At 41.3% G+C, this 14,488-nt stretch overlaps 1 protein-coding gene and 1 non-coding gene across 2 annotated transcripts in view; one reads left to right on the forward strand and one right to left on the reverse strand.

The window, feature by feature from the left end:
• The first annotated feature begins 909 nt into the window (after positions 1 to 909).
• PDLIM7 (PDZ and LIM domain 7) overlaps positions 910 to 14,488 on the forward strand; it is a 55,122-nt gene continuing 41,543 nt past the window's right edge. Inside the window, exons 1-2 of the mRNA XM_039356777.1 lie at positions 910 to 1,062; positions 7,948 to 8,054. Of these exons, the coding sequence (XP_039212711.1) occupies positions 7,950 to 8,054 (105 nt within the window). The 5' untranslated portion in view covers positions 910 to 1,062; positions 7,948 to 7,949. The remainder of the gene's footprint in view (positions 1,063 to 7,947; positions 8,055 to 14,488) is intronic.
• Positions 11,527 to 11,633, reverse strand: LOC120314090. Its single transcript, XR_005558337.1, has one exon. It is a non-coding gene; the product is annotated as a U6 spliceosomal RNA (small nuclear RNA).

The following is a 14,488-nucleotide window of genomic DNA, read 5'->3' on the forward strand; positions in this document are numbered from 1 at the left end:
ATTTTTATGATCTGGAACAATGCACATGAGGGCAACGAAGAATCAAGTAGGGAAAAAAAGTTCCACCATATTCAGGAGAGATTGAGAGTTTGGCCTGATCGGAAATCGCAAACAAAGGCTTTGCAGTATGCTGCATTCCCATTGCTGAGAGTCCCTTTGGAAGAGAAGTCTCTTGTGTGCCTGGTTTTGTGTAATGAAGTACCCTGGCATCGACTGGGGGAAGTACTGCAAACACAAGGGTCATGCGAGCTATTACCGATTACTTTATATGGCATGTTTTCTGACTTTGGAATGCTCTACCAAAATCTTAATTCTATCTGGGCCACTTCCCAGACTGCCGCACATCAGCTTAATCTACTCTACTTAGGGGAGAGGATAAGATGGACTGCGGAAACAATCCCCCGAATTTCAAATCCTTCCCCTTTGAGTTTATTTTTTTGCATTTCTGTACAATTCCTCCCCCCCCTTTTTTTTTTGAAATAGAAACAGTTTACAGATGGTTTAAATTTAAATCCAGAGGTCTTCACTCCTCAATTGTGTGAAGCAGCAATATGTAACGTTTCTGTTTTCCTCCAGAAAGAGTAACCACAGCCCCCTCCTCCCCCCCCCAGTATTTGTTTTCAAATACGGCAACCCTAAGCGTCTCACAATTTGTTTCTTCACAAAAAGGTTGTCAAGACCCGGCTAGCCGAATGTCAACCCTGGGCGCCCCACCTCTCCACCAAACGGGATCGCCTTTCCTGCTTATCCAGTCCCGCTTGAAGTCACTGGCGGCGCCCACGCCGCACCCTCCCCGGCGACATCACCCCCAGCAGCGACTCCAGGGGGAGCCTTCAGGCCGAGGAGGGGCTTCCCACCGCCGCGCATGCGCTCCTAGCAAACGGCGCTCGGGCTGGGCTGAATGGTGAGGTGGGCGGGGCTATTCTATCTGGGCCGAGAGGAGCGCGAGATATATATATAAGGCTCGCTCTCGTCTGCGCGGCGTCGGCGGCGAGCGCACTGAAACCTCAGTGGCCCCTCCGTGAGCTGAGGCGGAGAGACTGCCCTGCGCGGGCCCGGCAGGTAAGTAGCCCATTTTATGGAAGAGAGGGAAAGGTGGTAGATTTGGCCTTTCTTGGGAGAGCTCTGGCATAGCCTCGGGGGGACGGGACGGGGGGGGCGGCGCGCCTGGCCATTGAAGTAAGTCCGGAGACGTGACTTGTATCTCGGTTGTAGCCCGGATCGCGTCGTAGCAGTGCAAAGCGAGCGCCCTTGAGCAAACGGTGGTGGGTCCCGCTTGCTTTCCTCGCTCACTTTCTCGGACCTCTCTGCCTCCTCCCCACCCCGCATCTTCGGCGCGTGTCCCGGAGGTGCAAAGAGCCGGACGCCCCGAGTAAGTCATCTACTATCCTTCCCTCCGAGCCCCGTTTCTATCTTGCCGCCGAGGGCCAGACCGTTGCAAGCGCGTCCGAGTCCGGGTTGCTGCGACACCGTCGGGGGTGCTCCGCGGCCCTCGTGGCGCCTGCCGCGATGGGCATGATCTTAGCTCCTGGATGTTACCGGCTTTCCCGGCTTCCTTTGCCGGATCGGAACGCCCGTTTTCTGGGAGTGAGCGGGGCTGCAGACGACGGCAGTCTCTCCTCTCAATCGGGGAAAGGATCGGGCTTTGGGTCCTGCTGCGGCCGAAGGAGAAAGTGGCTTCAGGGGCTTTTCGTGAAGGGAGGAAACGTGAATTTCCCTGAAATTAGCTATTTCGGTCTGTTGGACTTACATCCCTCGCACCAACCATCGATGCCATTGGTTATGGATGATGGGAGTTTTGTTGCCCAATGCATCTGGACTGTCCCAAGGTGGGGAAGTCTCCTGTATGTAGTAGTATTCTGTCACTGGTTACCTCCTAACAAATGGACCTTTCTGTGTTGTTATTTATATACAGTATTTTTATGCTCAAACTTAATACATTATTTTAATTGTACGGGTGCTAGCGGTATTTAGAAGAACCCAACTCCAGGTAAGCTGTGATATAGTCTGGCTTTTGTAGTGGGCCTGAGCTGGGGTGCTATTAAGTTGGTAAAGCATAGCTCTTCTTTGGCATTTTAACTATAGGACTTTTTTTAAAAAAAAAAATCTGATTGTGAATAGATTTGGAAGTGATGTTGTGATCCACACCAACAGTATACCTCTGTAAACAAGACAGTAGGAAGAATCCTAGTTGTTCTTTAATGGAGTTTTAGAAACGTTTGTGTGCCCACGATCAAGAAACAGGATTCTGAGCAAAATGATCTCTTGATCTTATCCAGTGGGGTTCTTGTTTTGATAGCTTAAAGAAATTGTTCTAGGGGAACAAATAAACTAAATGACATGCTTATATATGTGTGTTTCTTTCTTACTCTGGCATCAACTGTGGTGTGAAGGGACACCCTAACCAAAAGAAAGTTCAGTTCCTAAGTGTCAAAACTCTTTATTAATTTTAAGGAGAGTGCGGTTGAACAGGGCTATTGCATTATTAAATCATTTATCTTAAACAAGATTAGTGAGGAAAAAGATTTCCAAATGAGGTTGGGGTTGGGATTAATATTCCCTGGCTATTGCTCATCTGGTTCTTTCCATTTCGGAGAACTGCCAGCTGAATCCACATAATGAATAAACTTCTTCTGGAAATGTGCAGGGTTAGAGAGAAAGAAAGCCTATTCATTCTCCATGTCTTCCATTGCCCTCCACTCCAAAGTGATCTTACTCTGAAAAGCAAAAATGAAAGTTCTGATCTTTGCCAATATTAGGGATTTTAAACATGCTATCTCCTGGGACAGAACTTGCTTCCTTGAAGTTGAGAGATTTGTGTGCAAAACAAAAATCCATTGGGTCACTCTCAGCTAGGTAATGAAATAAGAGATATGTTTTCCTTTCCCAAAGTGAAGGGGGAAAATGTGAAGAGACATTTCTTTTTATTTCTAAAATATTTCTTTTTATTTCTAAAAGTTTTATAACAGTATTTTTGTGTTAAACTTTGCAAAGGAATTGGAGGCTACATATTGAAAACTAAAATTCGGTAGACTTTTTCTTTAGTGCTGGTAAATGTATGGAAAAGTTTCTGCCTTTTTTTTACTAGTACAGTGGACTCCAGCATTGCTGAGTGTTTTTACTTTCAAGACAGTGTAATAGTGCATGAGTAATTTTATTCTCTTCTGCTTCAAGGAAGAAGCCTCTCCTTATTCCCTACTTTTTAGTTAATGCCTGCTGGTAGATTGATTAGCTTTCCAGTTAGGTTTGTATTCTGCTTTAGGATCCTTTGATCATTAGGGATTCTAATAGGGATCGAGAAGGAGAAGCAAGTGATGAAATATGTGACTGACCTCATGAAATGAACTCTGACCCGGACAGAGTTTATCTCATGATGTTGGTATGTGTGTTATTATTTCCTTGTCATCGTGGTTGCCAGTAGATGCTATGCTATGGTCAACTTTCTTGGTGGAGTTCTTGGTGCTCTCTGAGCTTGGTTGTTTGCTTTCAGATGTTTCATTCCCTAACTAGGTAACATCATCAATGCGTGTAGTATTTTGGCAATGAAATGTTTGTTCAATGAAACAACCAACCTCAGAGAGCACCAAGAATTCCATAGTTCCAATAGAAGAGAGTATCTGTAACTCTGGAGTGGAGTTACAGATATTCTCTTCTATTGGAACTTCCTTAGTGCCTGTCAATTATTCTGCCTTGCCTGACCTAAGTTTTTGAAAGATTCTAAATTTAAAGCACAGGGATAGGCAACCAGGGCATTTGGGGGGGCTGTAGGGGGACAGAGCCTGGAGTTCAATCCTGACTGGCTCATGGTTGACTCAGTCTTCCATCCTTCTGAGGTCAGAAAAAGGAGGACCCAGATTGTTGGGGGACAATATACTGACATAGTAAACCACTCTTGAGTGCTGTAAAGTGTAAAGCACTATGGATCAGTATATAAGTCTAAGTGCTATTGCTATTCAGCCACAGTGCATTTGGGGTGGGAATTTTGAAAACTGCTGTAAAATAACTGCAGAATCAAGCTCAGAGCAGATTCCACGTTGTTTGCAAGTCTTAAGACTGTAGGCCTAAACATGTATTAAATATATTATGGCCATCTACTCTGAGTGGTGACAATATCCAGATATACAATTAAAGGTATCTATTGTAAGCCACAGTGACACCAAAATAAACCTGTGTCATAATACAAATGACAAAATTCTGTGCTTTCATCATGAGGTCTTTTGAGGTATATCAATCATATCACTTGCATGATGATGTTATGACACCTTTGTCATAATTTATTCTCTCATAGATTCTTGTGTTTGCAGTGTGTCCACAATTGCTTTAGCATTATCTTTACTTACAGATAATGATGGATAGTTACAGCCCATTCTTCTTTATAATAACCAGGTCAGAAAAAAAAAGGGTTGTGGAAATCATCCATTTGGGATGAATTGTGGAAATATTTTTTTTATTTACTTTTTGATAAATGAATGTTTTATGATTGGATATGCATATCAGGACAGCCATTTTGGGAAAACACTAGTAACAAGTACACAAAATTTCAAATATGCCTATCGGCTCCTAAAAGATTGTTAAGCCTGTTGAATATAATTTCTTCATTTCAACCTTAATGCTAATCTCAACACTTCAAACTTTCCTCCTAGCCAGTATAGATATGTATGCCTGCTAGTTTAGTTTAGAATAACACCGATGAAGTGATTTCAGATTCATGTAAACAAATACATTTGTTATTCTTTAAAAATGCCAGAGTGCTTGAGGGAAGCAGAGTCTCTTTCTGGAATCTCTGTGGTTCCTGTCTCCTTCCTTTTTAGCACACAAATCCTAGCAGTGTCTGTTGGTGTATGTAGGTATGTTACCCTATTTAACTGACACATTGCTTCAAAACTTGATCACTCCCGAAAAAAACATATAGATTAATAAGGCAGAAATTTTACTGTACGAAAACCTTTCTCTGCTTACTAGTGTTTTCCTGCATTTAGACAGAGCCTTTCTTTTTCTCAATGCCTCAATTCACCTTCCTTTCTCCATATCCAGTATGTTTTATCACAAGGACAGCTGACTCTATTATTGTAGTTTTCTAACTACAAAGCAAACAATGTTCCAATCAAGAAACTACTAACTCAGACAAATAAGCTAATACTAAACACCAGCCCAGTCAAGGAATCACCAAGTCCACTCTCATGAAGAGTGACAGAGCAAGCCATTAGTATATAAAATGAGAGCAAACCCCACTCCCTTACTTGCACTTATGATGTTACCTAGTTGATAATGAAACATCTGCAAGAAAGCAGTCAAGCTCAGAGAGCACCAAGGACCCCATAAGTAAAAAGACCTAAAAGACTTTCCCACTGTCTAGGGAATTCTGGGAGTCGAAGTCCAGGCATCTTAAAGCTACAAAGGTTGAGAAGCATAGAGGTAGCCTGAGACTGCAAGAGCTGTGTAACGCAGCATGCTACCACTCTTGAACCCTGGTACTTTTGGCTAGGGATGCTCTGGTGAATCTGAGGATGCTGTAGAAACCTTGCACCAGGCGGACAAATAACTGATGAGTGAGCTCTTGTTATGAGGCATAAGACATTCCTCCTGCCCGTCCAGGCATGTTTTGCCAACTCAGGTTTGGGAGGAGGTGGGAGAAATCTAGGCTCTCAGATTCTTCCAGCAAAGCATGTTCCTCTGCGATTCCCAAGGAGAAAAGATATTAAACTCTTGGAAATGTTTCAAGCTCTGAAGCACCCCAAGGGTGCAAGGAAAGGATGGTTCAAGCTAGTGTGCTGCCAGAATTTTTTCTCAGGGAGCGGATGGGGGTCATTATCCTCCCCCTGGGGGTCATTGTACTTCCCCTCCCTGTTGGTCTTCCCGATATACATTCCCATCTCTCCTGCCTTAAAAGAAAGCCACGTTTTGGGTGTGGGAGTACATTTTTTCTTTTTCCTTCTGATTTGGCCTGATTTCTATTAGATCAAATAAGAACCAAGTTGACACTTGGGAGAGTTCCCAGTGAGTGCTGCAGCCTTGATGAGCAAGCCTTGGAACATGACAGTAATGCTTGCCTTATATAGGCAACGCACTGCCTGTGGGAAATGGAGGAGGCAAAGGAAGGGCTTTGTGTTCAGAGGAAACCTTTCCTGCTTACAGTGCAGGGAGGAGATTTTAATCAGCTTATGTTGTAAGGAGATAGGGGATAGCCATATCTAAGCCATATCTTCTTTTTAAGTGATTGTCCACTAGGACTTCAAGGTCCTTCTCACAATTACTGTTTTTGAGCCAGGTTTTGCCTAATTTATACTTGTACTTTTAGTTTTTCTTACCTGTGTAAAAACCTCGCTTTTCTCCACATTAAATTTATCAATAAATTTATTAAATTTATTCATGTGTAGGAAGTTGGTTGTCAGTAAAGACAGTGTCTGTCTTGATCGATCAATCACAGTTTCTCAACTATGGCAATTTGAAGATGCATGGAATTCAACTTCCAGAATTTCCCAGCCAACATGCTGATTGGGGAATTCTGAGTGTTAAAGTCCACATATCTTCAAGCTGTAAAGGTTGTAAAACACTGCTCTAGAATTGGAGGTGCTGTTGCATCCTATTTTGATAGGGGAGATAGGAAGTTGCCTTAAACTGGATTGATTTGAGGTATGCAGGGAGAAACAGTCATATTGAGTTAAATAAATTGAAGCACCAGGTCTTTACATAACTGCCATTTTCGGCTTCAGGGACATCTACGTTATTAGAGGCAAAAATCCCCCAAATTAGAGTTTTTAAAAATACTTCTTGTTGATAAATTTAACCCAAGCTTTTAAAAACTGAATGGAACAAGGAGTTGGCAGATTTCCATTTTGCCTAAACAAGTGGGAAAGTGTCCAAACATCTTTACTGAAAGTTTCATTAAATCTTAGATCTTCCATCCTGATTGGGTCCCATTACAAAAGGAGAGTGTTGTTGGAGATGCCATGAGAAGAATAGATTTTTGTACCATTCTAAAATTGCTATCTTCTGACAAAATATCATTCCACATATTCAGTTGACTTTGAGGCAGATATCCTGGGACTCTAGCTCTCAATATTACCAATCAGCATGGCAAAATTTTCTGGATTTTCTGTATCTTTCTGTATTGCTAAATGGATTTTCTGTATCTTTCTGATTGCTAAAAGTCTTGCCTTTTCTCATTGGAAGCAGTTATGGCCCCAATTACTTAATGGATTGAAAACATGATGTTACTGGGAATTATGAAGTTGCTTACAAATGTATATTATGCATGGATATAGTAGTTCTAATGGAATATGGTAATCATGTACTCTATATAGTTATGTAAATACATGCATGAGAGGTGCTTGAATATCTATATTTATCTATTGTGCCATTTTGTTGTTTTGTTTTTTTATTGTTTTCCTTTTCTATTCTTTTTAATTATATATATATATACATACACACATGCATGTGAAAAATATTCTTTTTAAAGAAAAAAGTCTAGTCCAGGAGTAAATTTAGTGCCTAGGTATGTAGCAGCCTTATTTATGCAACTACTCCAGGTACTTAATAAAACCTGAGCAAAATTGATGGGAATATAAAACAAGCCGATCCAAACACCATGTAAATTGACCCAAAATATCGGAAACTCCTGTGTGTTAAGGCTGTTGGAAATACAACTTGGAAGAGAAGTACCTTGGCTTCTAGTAACTGGCTTCCAATATATTTTTGGACAAGAAAACCTTGTGGGAATTTTCTGTGAAGAAGTGATGGGGAATGAAACTAGCTCTGGAGCAAATGGAAGAAGTTTAATAGTGCAGTAATTGGGCAATGATATTTGCATAGAATAGCAAAATTCTAAGATCTTGCTCTGCAGCATGCTATCATTTGCTCACCCTTTGGCACCACGCCTCTTCTGCGTGCTAGGTATTTCTTGTTTCTACTGTTTTGTGTAACTGTTAATATTTTCTAACCCCTTAGATATGAGTGACATGGATTCATACAAGATTCTTCTGGATGGGCCAGCACCATGGGGGTTCAGACTGCAGGGTGGCAAGGACTTCAATATGCCACTCTCCATTTCCAGGGTAAGTAGTATCATCTAAAGCCCCGTTAATGGAACTGCTGTATTTTTCATTTCTCCCTCTACCATGCACACTTTGCAGGGGTTCTCAACCTTGGCCACTTTAAGACTTGTGGACTTCAACTCCCAGAATTCCTCAGCCAGCTTTGCTGGCTGAGGAATTCTGGGAGTTGAAGTCCACAAGTCTTAAAGTGGCCAAGGTTGAGAAGCCCTGCTTTGGAGGATATTGAGACATTGCAGTTATTGTGTTACTTCATCGTTTTGGTTGCAAATGTTGGAGTTAAAATGTTCACAGCAATTTGTGGGCTTGTGTTTTGCTCACCAAACCAAGCAAGGCCCTTCCCTCAGGAAACTGCCAGTTTGGATTGCTCCCATGATGTAATGAGAAGGTCCTCAGCATTTAGGCTGTTACTTGATATCGGGCTCTTGAAGCTCCCACACACTATTTTTGAGTCTGTGGCAATAGCTCTTGCCATGTGGCTAGGTGGAGATAGCAGTACAGGAAGGGATTGTGGTAATATGAATACACATGCCTGCAGTTCCAAATGTGTTGGCAAGATGTGTAATTTAGTTGATCCAGAGGGCAGCAGTTTCTGTTTGACACATTACTGGCAGCTGATATTTGTTGGTAGCTAATCAATCTTGGTTTTTTTTTCCAGCTGTTGGGTTTGGGCTTTTTTTAGGTTCCCTTTTGCAAATTCATGAGGTTTCCACTTAGGCAAAATAAGACTGAGTTTTGTAGCAGGATAAGAATAAGATGCACAGCTTCTCTCTCTTTTTTTTAATTAAAAGTTTTATAAATTTATTACAATATAAACCCCCCACCCCTTACCCCCCTTCTCCACTTCCCAGAGCTGATTACAGGGTAAAACAAAATAATACACAAATATAATCTAACATAAACCAACTATACTATCAGTCAAAACCATAACACACTTTAACTCCTTCTCAATACAAATATTAACAAATTAAGTCAAAAATAATAATATAATTAAAACTATTAATAATTATCTAAGATCTACTCAAAAGCAAGATAATACTTTTCAATTTCATATTTCTTCTGAATATAATCAATCCATCTTCTCCAAACCATAATATATCTTTCTTGTGAATGCACAGCTTCTCTTCTCCAGAAGATCTTTTTGGAGATTACTCGCTCTAAGCTCAGTCTCTGCATCTCCAAAATGAAATATATGGGAGCCACTCTCACTTTCCCTGTTCATTTTTTTTTTTTTTACATATTCTACAGGAAAGCCTACAGATTTTCTTTCCTGCTAGAGACTGTGGGCAGAGAAGCCACAAGACAGTAGAAATAAGGTCTTACTAACCTGGCACTCTCTGGTATTTATTTTATTGATTATTTATACTAATTCTTTCTGCTTATGTAAGCACCAAGCAGATATCCTGGGATTCTAGCTCTCAATATTACCAATCAGCATGGCAAAATTTTCTGAGTGGCAAGTAGGGTTTGAGATTACAAAGAACCATGTTTTGGGAATGTTCAATTCAAATATCAGTGCAGCTGTAATTTGACAAAACAGCATTAAGATGAATACTTTTTAAATGCCTCAGCTTCTCATGCCTTATGCAGAAATCTTAACTGTCTCTTTATAAGGCAATAATGAATGCATGAAGGGCCAGTTTGATATTGGGATTAAAACCAGGTGATGATGAGTTCTATTCTTGCCTTAGGCACAAAGCCAATTGGGTGACTTTGGGCAAATCAGTCTCTCCATGTACTGAGAAGAAAGCAAAGATGGACCATTTCTGATAAATTTCACTAAGAAAACTAATGGGCTTGTCTATGTAGTTCCTGGGACTGACATCCCCCCTCAAAAAAAATCATGAAGAAGGTTTCGGCCACAGAGCAAGTGCCACAGAGTCTGCTTTATTGTTAAGATTAGTAACCAACCGCCCCTTGGGATCCGCAGGTATTTTCTCAGTGTTTCCTTTTGTTCATTATTAAGTGTACCTTGGGCTTTGTTTCTGGGCTTACTGTCACCCACTGTGGATCGTTCTTGACCTGAAAGTGCCTCTCGGGGTTGATTTGGCTGCTTACAAAGCTGTCACTGGATGGCTTGCAGACAATTCCCCCCTCTCCTTGGAATTGCCTTATAAGCCTAGGAATGCTGAATGCAGCCACCGCTGACGCCTGCAGCTCTTTGGCAAAGCAGAAAGTTTCTTTATGAGCTAGAAGCCCTCAGGGCTGGAGAAGGGCACCATGAAGTCTCCCAGAGCCAGACACCTCCTCCCCGTGCAAACCCGCCCCTAAATTTTGTTTTTGTGCCTCTCACCCTCCGGAGCACCTCTTTCTTTCCAGTTTGGTTTGTCTGGGGCAGTCCTGTTTATATTCTCTGCTTGGCTATTCTTGCAAAAGTGTTCTTCTAGCCCATCTCAGGGGAATGAGCCCTGCTTTCCTGCTAGGAGGGTTTTCTGCTGAAACAGCCCCAGCTATTCCCACTCCCTCCCTCTTCTCGTTTTGGAAAAAGATTTCTCTTGGCTCACAGCCAGCTCTTAACAAAGCCCCAGCCTAGACAGGGTAGAGCTGTTCTGTGGCCAGACCCCAGCTAGTGCCTCCCACAAGCATACCAGACAAGAATTGTAGCCCCTCTCCTTGGCCCTAGCATGCCACAGCAGCCCATCCCTTTTGCAAGCGAGGTGGGCTCTTCTTTAGTGGTCAGGCCTTGGGAGAACTTTGCTTCCTCTACTGCTGTGGCTCGCTGCATTTGCCAGCAGGCATCATGGCTAAGAATAGTCGGTATCCCTCCCTCCCTCCCTCCCTCCTTCCTCCCTCCCTCCCTCCCTCCCTCCCTGGGCAAAGGTAGATGGCTACCACTAGCCTATGTTCTGGCAGAGCACCATTGTCTATTTTGGCAAGCTTCAGAGGGAATACGGTGCAGGGATTCATTGCTGATTCTGGCAGTATTACATATTTCCATTAGAGTTGCCTCGTTTTACTTTTGTCCTTCCAAAAATGATGTCTTTATTTTTCAATATATGCTTTCCTCTTTTTGGTTAAAAAAATGTTAATTTCCTTTTCTGCTTAATAAACGCTGGGAAATTTGTGCAACTTCCGGAAGGAGTTGGTCAGGTATGTCGATTATGATGTATCAGGAATGATTAAGTTGGGATTTTTTTTCTGTTAAAAATTAATAAGGCATTTGGGTGAAAAAAATGCTAAAGATGCCTTTCGGTCAAGCTGGATATTCTGTGACTACATGGACCAGGTTGAGGCTTATAATAAAGAGGAAAGGAGCCATAGAGCTATTCAAAAACTGAAGGTGAAACTTGTTGCTTTCTAAAGGAAACTGAATTGCAATTCTCAGCCAGTGTGATCTTAGTCAGGACTTTGGGATTTGTAGTTCAGTAAAACCTTTGTTTCATAAAACTCGGACGGTATGTGAGAACTTGATGGAGTTTTGTAAGACTAAGAACAAAATAATACGCTCCGCTGCCAATATTCTATCCCTAGAGTTTTGCCTCTTTCTTTCTTTTTAAATGGAAACTTAATCCATGTGCAGGGGCCATACTAATCATCTCTATATCATTACAATTTTAGTATATGTGCTGCTGAAGCAAGCACACTAGAGCTTTACTTCTTGATTAGAAATGCTGGAAAAATTATCTTTAACCAGCTTCTTGGTCTAAAACAGTTTGAAAACCCCTGATCTTGATGGCTGTAGTACCTCAAGTATGATATGAGTAAAACCATAGGGCAGAAGACAGAGGTTTCAGGGCACAAAATGCAGAAACTTCTGGCATTGAAAATAAATAGTGGAATGCAAATAGTGGAATGCACTTGGCATCTTCCATTCAAGTATTAGTAAAAGATCTGTGAGATATTGAACATACCCTTAGTCATGTGTGCAGGACTGCCTAGCATATTTAGAGTTTTCAGTAGACGTGATCACATACAAGTTTCTATAGTCTCTAAGTCTAGAGAATAGCAGCTTTGTTATTGTAAAACAAAACAGAATGGCAACAGCTAAATTGTATATTATATAGGTAGCAGGTGGGGAATATCTAAAAACCAAATATGGCTATTCCAGAATATGGTTCATATATTGTTCAGCTTGATTGATTAATAGAGGTGATCCTCTTGGTTTGGAAGAACATGAATTTTAGCTTTCCTGAAACCTGAGCCTTGTTCTAGGACCAAAAATGTGAAGAGGAATTGATACTTTGCAGCTTCATAGCATTGTCTGTAATAATTTTATTACCACTGTAACATCTTAGAAATATATAATTTCTTTTTGTTTCTGGTTTGCGTTTTTACAAATGCTAGCTTGGACAACATGATGCTGTGTCTATGGCTCATAGGTTATGGCCATTTGGAAGAGGTTTTAAAGATGGAAATGTATAGAAAATTCTTCTATTTTTAAGTATAGGAGTCCTCTTTTGGGACTGCTCTCTAAGGTTAGGGTTTCTGTAGTGCTTCTTAGGCAGAATGTTCAATTCCAAGACCAGGTGCTCATTCTGGATTAGTTGCCTCTATCCTAACCAGAGTAATCTTTTTTTTTTCCAGACTGAATCAGAATATTGTGATGAAGGATTGTGCATACTTTTCACATGTTTTGTCCTTTGCACTCTGAAGAATGATCCTTGAAGATCAGAAAGTTGGTTCAAGTTTAACTTGGGAATAATTATCTTTCAAATAATCCATATCCAGTTCTTAGTACTTACCCATAAATGACTAGGAAGGCAGTCAGTTACTACTGCCTGAAAGCGAAGTGAGTTCCCTTTTGGAGTTGTGATTTTAAGGAATTCTTGGCCCAGGATGACTGAAATGGATTTCTAGAGCCCATCTGTTCCGGGATGGCTTTGTTTTTTTTATAAAGTATTTTATTAGGTTTTATAAGGGTGGGAAAGGAATGGGATCGGTACGGGTATGGAAAAAGGTAAAGATAAGGGGTTAGGGATTAGGTAAGGGTGGGTACCATAATGGGGTTGTCCCAAACAGAAATGTTGAAGAGCAGAGCTTGGCTAGTGCACTCTGCTTAGGGAGCTTTCTTCCCCTTAGTTCTCTGCTCTCCCTGTCCTTAGCCTGCATAGCTCGTGGTTAATGGCATGAGGATGGGAAAGAATAGCTTAATAAGACCAGTTTAGTGAAGGCAGTATAGCTGATATCTTGAATGGAGATGCATCCAAAATAGAAGCAGCTCTCTAACATTTTAGTGAGTGATTCTGCAAAGATGAATGTGGGTCTTTCTTGGAAGAGACAGTTACCTTCTTTAGCATCTCCACCCAACTCTGCTATGTGTGTGGGCTTCTTTCCTGCAATTGTTGGCATAAGTATCTAGTAGAGAAAGAAGTGAGGGATAATGGGAGATGCTATTGGAGCAGGCATTCCGTTTCAGATATTAGGAGTGGATTTGTATTATGTATTCGACTAACTTTTTGTACAGGCTCCCAGGTATAGGCCAGTTCGACTGAAATTAAGTTTAAAATTATACCTTAGCTAAAGTCATCCTTTCTACATGAGTTACCTGGTATCTGATGGAAACTAGAACTGGGTGGCCTATTCTCTTAACTCATTCCTTACTTCTAGCTCAGACAAAGTCATGCAGCTTGGTCAGCCCCAAGTCTGGCTTTAGATAGGAGTGACGAGGAATACACAATGAATTTTTTAAAAGTATTTCCTGCTGTAATACACAAGGTTTCTTCTGTGATTCAGTAACTTTTAGACAACTTTAGTCTAATTTGTAAACCTCTTGACCTGTCAAAAATCTACAAGAGAGTAGTAATGCTGTGGTGTTCATTTAGCTTTGATTTATAAGCAAACTGCAGTACTCAGGGCATAGTATCTTTTTTTTAAAAAATATTTATTTATTATGAAACTTCTAAGCTGGCCATCTTGCCGAGGTAACTCTAGGCAGCTTATGGTCAAATAATTAAAATATGATATGTTTATTCATTGTCTTAAGGTTTTATATCTTTAAAATTCAGTTACATTTTGCCTGAAAACTACAAATAAATACATTGGGATGCTGCCTCTGACCAGTTTCATACTGGTATATGTGGTTGTATGCAGTAACAACTTAGAAATATAGGCTAATTTTATTTCTTTTTCTATCTCAAAATACCTTTTGAGGCCTGTAATTACCATGTTTCCCCAAAAATAAGACAGGGTTTTACAATACATTTTTTTGGACCAAAAGACCCATGAGGGCTTATTTTTGGGGGATGTCTGACTTTGTGGCTGGCCGCCTGCTCCCTCCTATCATCTGCTTGCCCCCAGCCCCAACGGCTTAAAGGACAGACGCTCGGGAGGTGAGGGCAGTGCTGGCGGAAGGGGTCTTCAGATGAGGAGAGTGGTGCAGACAGGTGGGAGAAGCCGAAGGACCTGGCAGTGCAAGCCTCTCCTGCCGCCTCGCTCCACCTGCCACACTCTTTCCTTTTGCAAGCAGGTGAAGCTTCCAGTCTCCGTCAGTTCTCCGT

This window comes from Crotalus tigris, unplaced genomic scaffold (genome assembly GCF_016545835.1).
Source record: "Crotalus tigris isolate CLP2741 ecotype Arizona unplaced genomic scaffold, ASM1654583v1 scf7180000018829.1913635, whole genome shotgun sequence".
NCBI lineage: Eukaryota > Metazoa > Chordata > Lepidosauria > Squamata > Viperidae > Crotalus > Crotalus tigris.